Source organism: Perkinsus marinus (genome assembly GCF_000006405.1).
Source record: "Perkinsus marinus ATCC 50983 genomic scaffold scf_1104296937490, whole genome shotgun sequence".
NCBI classification, from domain to species: Eukaryota; Perkinsozoa; order Perkinsida; family Perkinsidae; genus Perkinsus; species Perkinsus marinus.
This window is the reverse complement of record NW_003213814.1, coordinates 19,085-28,938: the sequence shown is the minus strand read 5'-3', so window position 1 is coordinate 28,938 and position 9,854 is coordinate 19,085. Positions and strand designations below refer to the sequence as shown.

The window sequence follows — 9,854 nt, the reverse complement described above, 5'->3', positions numbered from 1 at the left end:
GTAAGTTTCCTCACTAATTATGAGAATTTACACACGATTTCGGGTAGAAGTGTACAAAAACCAACGATAATTTCCCAAATTTTCACCAACACGTGTAGTTGACCATGCTCATCTATTCCCACACTGCTAAAATAGATTCGCCATAAAATTCTCATATCGAAAAAATACGATTGGTAAAATTGCCACTGTAACGACTAATACATTCCCCACAAGATGAACCCGTGCTCACCAGTGCTTCGTGGTTGCCGAACTTGAACCAATATTGACGAGGTAATCGGCATCGGACCATCAGATGAAGATGCATTAAAAGGTGGGAGACTCTGAAGGGATCTTGACGAGAGCCAACGATAAGATCACTCTACTTCAGCTGTGTGTAATGCCTCAACGGTCTTTAGCTGGGTTAATATCAAACGCCACAGATGCTCCTGAGGAGGGAAACCAAACACGTCGACTCTCACAGGAAGTATTAAATTTGAGTAATCTCGCAATCCACAATTTCTGTTTTTTTCATTACATTGATTAACGTTTGCGTAAATGGATGATCCCCTCAAACGATTGCGTACCGTGTAATTTCTGCATTTCACCACTCACATTTCACCCGTGATATGAAAAAGAAAACTAGTGAGGAACATACTTTACATTTCATTTCGTGGGAAACAACTGTGTTCGCGGTAAAATATACGTCTTGTAATCTACAAGGAGTATTGCACCACTTCACGTCAAACAGGTTGAACTCCATTGATTATATACAAGTCTATATAACCGTTCGAGTTCGGTCATGATGATGAATATTTATAATTTTCTCATGCTAAGATTTCCCAATACTCTAGATTTCAGACTCTTAATCCTCGGATCGGCCACGTTACAACGCTCTTCGTTTTAGAGCAACACTCCTTCCACCGAGCAGACAGTAGAGTGAAAGTAAAAGTATGACTGCAGCAAACTCAGCAGCAGCAGCAGCTCCGACATGAACAACGGCCGAGCCCTAGTATATGTAAGCTCTAAATAAACTCGGAATATAAATTCCAGGAAGGGCATGTGTCAAAAAAAAGTAGTTGATTTCGTAAATTTCTCGAAATTTTCCGTGAAAATTTCCGAGTACGTCGAAAACGAATTCACATGTATACGCCAGATTTCGGAAGGGTATCAAAATCGACCACACTGTAATTAGCCAAATTCTTCCTATGAGTTTTCTAGGGTGCCGTTCTGGCAAATCCCACTACGCATAGACGTACCTGTGAGTCACACAGCATCATCATATTTTCACAATATCTTCTGTCCCTCATCATACTCCCTGAATGCTCTTTAGGAGGCATCTGCAACGCTGACGGCTGCCCTTCAGTAGGGGACTCCATCCGAAGAAGAAAACAACAACTATGAATGATGGGTGATCTCGTGGAGCCCCACTAACGTGCGTTACTTCACTGTTATCACCAACTATGACGATATTAGCATTCGAGCTGTTCTAATCTTAAGAATAATCCCCATCACAAAATCTATGAACATTAACTACTATGATGTTGCCGATTACAGGTGAGTTACTCCGGTGGAATTCCCAATAAGAGAATCATCCAGGAACTCATTGTGAATTTTCCACGTATGCCTAGGGACACATTCTTCAATCAGTTTCCCATGTAAATGTCATCGTCACATTAGTAACATTTTCCTCATTGTTGTCAACCCCTAGAAAACGTTATTTCTCAAAGTCCCTGATCCCAATTGTAACTGCCCAAGCTTTTCCCATCTTATCACCACCAACACATGTAGTTGACCATGTGCATGTTTTCCCCCCATATTGAAGATGAAGTCTACTGTATCAGAGACACCAGTTTACATAGTATTCCCATATTCACTATGAAAATCGAGCGCATTAGTAGCCACTTTACCCTTTGGACATCATGTTACCAAAAACCCACTACGACGAAGTCAAAGTCATTTCTCTTACCCATACCACTCCATCGTCACTTCCCAGACTCAAACACAACAGTGCAAACACTTGAGCTCTTATAACAATAGTATGATGACGACGATAGTAGTACGCTTCCCTATTAGACCCACTCAGAGTCGAGTCCCGACGACACTGTAGGATCAGACCCTTCACCACGATGGTCATCTTCTCCCGAATGCACATCAATATCCACAACTTGCGGTTCGCCAAAGTCCAGCATGTGGGGCTCATCATGCGGCTGGGGGATCGCCTTCACTGATGCCGTCAATATACCACCACCAGCATTATCCAAATCGTTCTTCGCCTCCGTAGTGGTCTCCCTTATAGGCCCTACAGGGTAACAAGATTCCCCACTGACGATGATAATGCCGACATAGGCACTAGTGAGCTCATCTTCCGATATAAGGCTCACGACACGACCTATACCAGAGCAAATCAAAATACTCTCGTTGATCGGTCGGTTGCCTCGTGTAGTAGTAGGAGGGGAAGTCAAACCGATCGCAGCCTGGTAGTCGTCCCCAGCCGCTACGATGGTCCGTCTCGGTGGACCCAGAATGTGGATTCGATCAGCTGTAGGAGCTCTCTGATAGGCTACGAATGCGTTACCCAAACCACCGATAGAGATGAGCATAACACCTTCTGGCAAATGTTGTGCTGCTGGAGTGTGCAGGGTTTCCCCAGCTCCCTCAGGACCGACACCACAAAGGGCAGCGGCGGCAGCGGCGGCCTCGGCAGCTTGTTGACTCTGTAAGGCGTCTCTGCGCATCTTCAATAGAGTTGGGGAGTTGGGCAGTCCACCATGGTGATGATGTTCAACAGAGATACCATTATCTTGACGCTTCCTGCCCCGACTGCGACGCCCGTCACCGTCGTCAACCTCAGCCCGTAGTTCAGCCGACAGAGCTTCCAGAGCTGCGATGTCACCTCCCAGTTGCTCTAGACGAAGACGATCAGAAAGTGCTTCTTCGACAGTTTTGCGAGTGGGACCGGAAAACCTCCTTCCTTTACTGCAGAAGCCTCCAACAAATGCTTTCCTGGAGCGTTGAACCCCCTTGGGAAGAGGGATGCCAGGAAGTTCTAAATCAGCACCAACACCACTATCACGATGTTGATGGATTCTATGGCGTTGCTTCTTACGAGGTGGAGGTGTGGTGGTAGCTGCGACTGCCGCCGCTTGAGAGAGCATCGATTGCGAAAAGCTCTCCATGGTCGCAGCGGCTGCCAGAGCAGCAACAGCGGCTTGATCGTCGGGGTTCACTCCGCTTCCACTCCCATCTATTCCAAGGTGGCCAGTCAGACCACATACAGCTGCAACTGCATTGGCTGTTGATAAGTCGTCGTCCATTATGCAGGAAAAGTGCAGGTTCGAATACTTGCACGAATGTAGTGCGATTTCTGAATAAGCCAGCGCCAGCACGCGAAACGGTTTTCCAGGCGAGACGAGACAAGGGCGAGCGAGAAAAGTTTCATTGGTTCTATAGTGTAGTGGTTAGCACTCTGGACTTTGAATCCAGCGACTCGAGTTCGAATCTCGATAGAACCTTTTTTATACATAATCGAAATCTATCAAGGTCGAATTCTGAAACGTGATGCATCGTCAACGATGTTGGCTCACTACTCAACTTTAGAACCCTAGGGCTTCGCTGCCGACCCATAACAGGTAGTCACAGCTGTGTGCTATCCTATCCCCATTTCTTCGACAGTCCCCACCCACGATTGATTGGCCATGAAAAACATAAAATAGAGAAACTGTTCCCTTTTGTCGTGACTCAGAATCGCTAACACGATGTTATAAGGACCTCTGTCGTCATCTATTCGGACGGATGGATGTCCAGCCATGCACACGCGTGCAGTCGCGCACAACGGGCAGAAGCAGTAACGGAAACACACTTACATAAGCGACCAAAACTCGGAGGGAATCCACGCGTGCCAGCTGGATTCCCTCTCGAGTTGGGTCATTGAGATAGGCTTCAAATTTTGGTCTCCAAGGATCCCAAAGCCAATTCTGCCTCATATTCGGTTCAGTCCAATGCCATAGGAGCATCCCGCCTTCATATAGTTTTCATCCTACGTTGATAGAGATGTTTGACTAAAGCCGTCAGGCTTCGTCGGCGCATCATGTTGATCCATGATGGCCGGATAGATATTCTCATAACTTCTCCGGACATATTGGCTCGTACCGATTTATCCTGTTCGTCAGTAGCGAACTGGTCCTTCAGAAGGACTCCTTCTATCGCTAGTGTCCTAATAGCTTCCTCAACAACTAGTTTACGCTCCACTATGTTTCGACATCAGTTTCTCCTTATACCCGGAATCGTGAACGCCCATACAATAACAGTAACTCGGGATTGCCCCTTCTGTAATATCTGCCAAAGTTGGAGACTTCATCGTACGATCTTATCGCGTTGCAAGCAACCTCAGGCTCTCATCTTGAGATCAGTTTCGTGTACTAACGCAAATCAACAGTGCTGACCGAGACCAATCATATAGACATGAGGCTTCAAAAACCGACAGCAAATATCGTGACCACACAACACATGCCCGAGGAGACACGTGATCCTTCTTTTGGCCATACACACGTTAGCGTTCCTGCATAGACAGAATCATTAATACGCGGAAATCTCATTGCAGACAATTCCTCATTATGTCTGAAAGTTCAGATAGTTTTGGTAGATGAAAGGCCACGGTTTACGAAGCTGACTGGTTACTATCGGCCGCTACGATGACTCACTGTCACTCTCAGACTCCCACCAACAAGAGGTCGCAGCATGCAAGGTAGAGTTGTTCCTCTGCATCACCGCACAGGTCACTAAAGTGCACACAACAGCGCAAGTTGATGCAGTAATGGCTCACCCATATATTTATAAGTCTTCCACCTTTCCTTCAACAAGTCCATGACCATCTCACAGATCTGGTCACTCCAGGCCTTCGTATACGACTCGTCGTACCTGTGACTCACACACAGTGTCAGCGAAACTCCCCCGTATAGCCACCTTGAAGCTATCGATATTTGACAGAAAAGCAGGATAAGTATCTACGACCCTTTACTATGACTCGTTTGCTTGTTCTGGACAGCTACGCTACACCCGACGTGAATCAACAACAACTCACGTCATCATCTACCCGAACGGAGGTGATTCTAGTAATTATAGGCTAGTCTCTGCCTTGATACTCTCAACAGCATTGATATCAGCGAGATCTAGTCGTGAGATAAACCTACGGTCTGTCGCTGAAGGTCCGATCGATCTCGTTGTATACAAGCCTCGACAGCTCTTCATCATCCCATTCAACCTACAAGGAAGAAGGCCGTGTCGTGCGTTCGATAGCCGTCGAGAGGAGACGCTCACTTCCTCGACTTGATCTTCCTGATCCATGAGAACGTTGTGCTGTGGAGTGCGAGGAGCAACTCTACATCCTTCAACGACTACAGGGCGAGCGAGATTGTACATGCGCACATCGCTCCGTTTCAGAGCAAAATCATTTCGCCCCAGTCGTTAGTCCGCGTCACCACTTCATAATGCTTTTCTTCGCTACTTACGTTGGTCTAATCGCCTACGTTGCGGCTGGTGGCTGCCGTAAGGCTATGTTCAGTGACCACTCTAATCATGAGGTGGTCGTCTCACCTTTGCCTCATACCTACACAGATGAGCATCATTTGCCTGCTACCTTCGACTGGCGTCACCACAACGGTGTCAATTACATTACCAAGGTTCTCAATCAGCACGCTCCGAAGTACTGTGGCTCCTGCTGGCTTCATGCCGGCGTTGGTGTCATCAACGACAGGCTCAAAGTGGCCAACAAGGCTCAGTTCCCCGAGGTCAACGTCGCCCGCCAGGTCGTCCTCAACTGCGGACGTGACATCGCTGGCTCTTGTCATGGCGGTGAAGATTTTGGTGTGTACAAGTTTGCCTATCTCGAGGGTCTACCGGACGACCAATGCCAATTTTACCGCGGCGAGGACGGTCAGTGCTCCCCAATTGATAACTGCATCAATTGTGACCCTCCGGCCGGTACTGGGCCTTGCTATCCAGTACAACGTTACGGTCGCTATTTCGTCACGGAGTTTGCCAAAATACCCAACCCGACTCCTCACAAGATCAAGTCTGAGGTCTATCGTCGTGGCCCTATCAGTTGCGGTGTCGATTCTGGTGAAGTTGAGAACGGCAAATTCCATCCTGGCGATATCGTCCGAGCGACAACTACCGGAAACTGGAGTCTCGATCATGACATTGTCATCGTTGGTTGGAGTCAAGACGAAGATGGTAAAGAATATTATATCGTGAAGAACTCTTGGGGAACCTTCTGGGGTGACCAAGGGTACTTCCATGTTCAGTCGGGTATCAACGCTATGGGCATCGAACAAGACTGTTCTTGGGCCGTGGTCGACCCCGAGCCTCGTGTCGCCGACTATGGTCCGCCCGATTGGATGCGCATGTTCCCGAGCGCTTTCAAGCCCGTGGAGGATACCGTTGTGGCCGACCCTGTAGTCGTATCATAGGAGTATCGACTATGAGTCGTGAAATAGCCGATAATGAACTCATAGTTAACTGTTTCAGTTTGTCAAGTGTCGACTTGCTTTCTAGACAATACACATGTACACGTTCGAGTCGGCAGAGGTATGTATGAGCGAATTTAGGTTCCACGAAAATTATGCTGAATAGGCGATTCGCTACCATCATTGATGTGGCATTGTACCGCGTACGGAATTGCGATTTTACATTACTACTAATACACAAAAGGTATCGCAAAATATTCTGTCAAGTGAATCGGAATACATAGCGAGAACATATGTAAAAGGCCTTTGTCCACGAGATAAGACCAGCCGTATAAACAAGTAGAACACTCACGCTATGAAACATGTGAATCATAGGCTACCAACCTGTAACGTCACTACCACGCTCATTCGCTCCATGAACTCAAAAAAATCGTGGGAAAATTCAAAGGATTTGACAGAAATCTTTGTTGTTCATATCAACTGCACTAACTCAAAAAAACCCTTTTGATATATGCAAGTCAGCTGCATGCAGATAAGCAACAGCAATGGTCCGAACTAATTGTTGAATTGTGTTGTGGTGGCCAGTAGAGGCTTCATTTCAACGTCACTTGAATGCCGCCAGTTCTAATTTGTCCAGCATTGTCTCGTGCGCACTCAGCCGCTCGCGTCTCCGCAAGAACATTCTGCCAAAATCGATCCAACTTTCGGCTCTCGAGCGGATTGCAGATCCCTGATAAGACTGACTGCAACAGAATCGACTCACTCACGTTACCAAGGTCACGCAAGCCAGCCGAGCCCGTCATTTGCGGTCCATCGATTCCGTTCGACAATATCGTGTCGGCCAGATCCGACAGCTTCGGACCTGACAATTCGGATAATTTGATGCTGCCTCGATAGCGGAAAAAGAGACTCGGAATTTGAGTGGATGGCAACGCCCGTATCCACTCGGCAAGTTGCTCGGGGTTCTTGTCACCGCCTATGGATGGCCTGCAAGTCGGAGAACTCCTCGAATCGATTATCGAAGGCCGCTTCTTCGGCTCTCCAAGAAGGGGACTCCTGCCTGTGTTTGTCATATGTGATGCTCCCGTCGAAGACTTTCTGACCTGAGATTCACAAATCTTTAGCATGGGCACAGCTCATAAGTCTCACAGCAGGTCTTTGGCCTCGACTCAGTTCAGGACGGAGCATTCGAATAGGCATGTCGGTGCCCGCTAGTGCCGCTCGGAGAATCTCTATGCCCACCAACGCTTCCTTTGAGACTGTCAGGATAGTAATCAAATTACCTATTTACAGAGTGAACAGGTTACCTTCCTTCGGAGACTTCTTAGGAGCTGCTCGCTTTCTGAGTCGTCTGCGGCCGACAGGAGGCCGATGCTCCCCCAGTGTAACATCAAAACCGTCACTCTCGCTGGAGACAGGGCATCGCGCTCCTCCTGGTTCCCGAACGTCGGACACTATTGGAGAGCTTCCCGGAGTAGCAGAAGAGGTAGACGGCGCGCCGTAGTAAGCACCTGCCATGAAGACTACTGGCCAAACAAAGTTGCGAGGGAAGCCCCACTAGTGTCGCCATCAGAGCTACTCCCAGATTCCCTCTTGGGTACTGTGGTCTCAACGGCTCCCCAAAGGTGATTCCACATCCATTCTGGCAGGAGATCTTCTATCTCTCGATAAGCACTCCTACGATCAAGATTCGCTTTGCCTGAGTGCAAGGACGTGTGGAATCTTGTAGTGAGCGCGATGACTCTACTGGCCAGTCTATCGATGACAGCTTGCAGCCACAGCATCGCTGTCAGATTCTGCTGGGGTCCGCCTCCGTCTATACCGACTATACGTACGGAACCCATAGTCTCCTGTTGCCCTTTGTGCCGCTCTCCCCTAAGCAATAGAAAAATTCCAGAAGGAGGTGCAGCATGGAAGTCTCGCACTTACATATCACGGATGTCTCTGTCTGATGCCGTACTGGAGTCTTGACGGCCCTTAGGTAAGGGAGGCGCCCGAGAAGGTGGGGGAGGCACTGCTATGTCTCGCTGTCGAATGGTATTCTGCGGCAACCACTCATACGGTTCAGCCTGAGAAAGGCCACCTTAGAGAGCAGCATAGATTTTCTGCCTCTCGAATCACTGATATTCCATCGATACGCTGAGAAGCGATCTGAACTCTTCCTTACAGTGCTGGGAGATGCGCTAAGTGCGACGATCTTCATCCCACTTTTCACTTCTGTAACGGCCTCGTCAACGATAGGCACTGGTGGAGCAGTACTCGTTATGGACGGCAAAGAGGCACACGGCTCGAGACTGGTCTCGGATGCGGCGGCATCCGGAGAGTCCCACATCGGCGGCGATGAGGAATGATGATCTTGGACGGAGCACGACTCTACCGATGGGCGCCTATCACGAGGCTTCAGTGGACCATGTGGGAATCAATAGACTCAGGCGGGCGAGGAGATCCTGAGCTTGTTATGGTCACCTTGTGAGTGGAAATTCTCTAAACCACGCCTTTCTGACTTTGTTAGCAGGCACCATCGTTAACCCGTCGATTTGTGCATCCGAGACAAAGTCTTGTGGTAGACGAAGCACTCCTGCAAGGTGATCTCCATCGAGCTGAAAGATATTAGAAGAATCTCGGAGGTTAGAGCAAAGTTGACTATCGAACAATAGCAAATGACAGCTGTGGGGTTCGAACCCACGCCCTTTCGGACTGGCGCCTTAAGCCAGCGCCTTAGACCACTCGGCCAAACTGTCGATGAATTTTCAAACATACTACCTGCTTCCTCGCCACATACTCACTGATTTTCTTTGCCAGATCACTTCCAACCGCTGGTGCGAGGCTTTCACACCAACGCGAGACCTGCGCTACATCGAGCTCCGCCATACATCAACTAAAACGCTAAAACTGAAGCAAGTCTTCCTCCATAAATTGTCCACTTCTACTTGAATAATACACATTCGATCCATCCTGTTGATGTTCTATACCTGTAAACTTTGATCGGAGTGTAGTCTATGAAGGAGACAGCTTCGCAGTCACGCACATGTGTATGCGTGCACCTCTTTAGCTTTACGGTGGTTCCGTTTGCCTCTCTTTTCCCCTCTCCTCTTCTTATGTCGAGTTCAGAGACACATCACGTTATAGGACAACCACATGGAGGCTGTCCCCAACCCAGTGATGTGTAACGCTTACACAACGTTCCGAGTCACCAACCATTGAATTCGTCAACACAACTCTATAAAGACAGAAAGAGATGCTACAAGACACTAATCACGCGAAAACATACAACGGAACACTAAGTACTACAAGCCTGTAAAATAGTACGAATATAATATCAAGCGATTAAGTATGATTGGCCGAGTTTTTCTTCTTGAACGGATTCTTTTTCCAGCTGTGCTTCTTTTTCTTGTCACTGTTCCGCAAATG

General features: G+C 48.1%; 2 protein-coding genes and 2 non-coding genes across 4 annotated transcripts; 2 read left to right on the top strand and 2 right to left on the bottom strand.

Annotated features, from left to right (window-relative positions):
- Nucleotides 1-2,048: 2,048 nt before the first annotated feature.
- Nucleotides 2,049-3,293, bottom strand: Pmar_PMAR022068 (hypothetical protein; the record flags this gene model as incomplete). The annotated part of the gene is made up of 1 exon (XM_002783061.1): nucleotides 2,049-3,293. One exon carries the CDS (start codon nucleotides 3,291-3,293, stop codon nucleotides 2,049-2,051), a length of 1,245 nt encoding a protein of 414 aa, XP_002783107.1.
- Nucleotides 3,294-3,419: 126 nt separating this feature from the next.
- On the top strand, nucleotides 3,420-3,491 carry Pmar_PMAR022067. The gene has a single exon. It is a non-coding gene; the product is annotated as a tRNA-Gln (tRNA).
- A 1,974-nt stretch (nucleotides 3,492-5,465) lies between these two features.
- Pmar_PMAR022066 (preprocathepsin c precursor, putative) lies at nucleotides 5,466-6,446 on the top strand (the record flags this gene model as incomplete). Its single annotated transcript, XM_002783060.1, has 1 exon — nucleotides 5,466-6,446. The coding sequence occupies one exon, from the start codon at nucleotides 5,466-5,468 to the stop codon at nucleotides 6,444-6,446; it is 981 nt and encodes a 326-aa protein (XP_002783106.1).
- Nucleotides 6,447-9,104: 2,658 nt separating this feature from the next.
- Nucleotides 9,105-9,184, bottom strand: Pmar_PMAR022065. The gene has a single exon. It is a non-coding gene; the product is annotated as a tRNA-Leu (tRNA).
- Nucleotides 9,185-9,854: the final 670 nt, after the last annotated feature.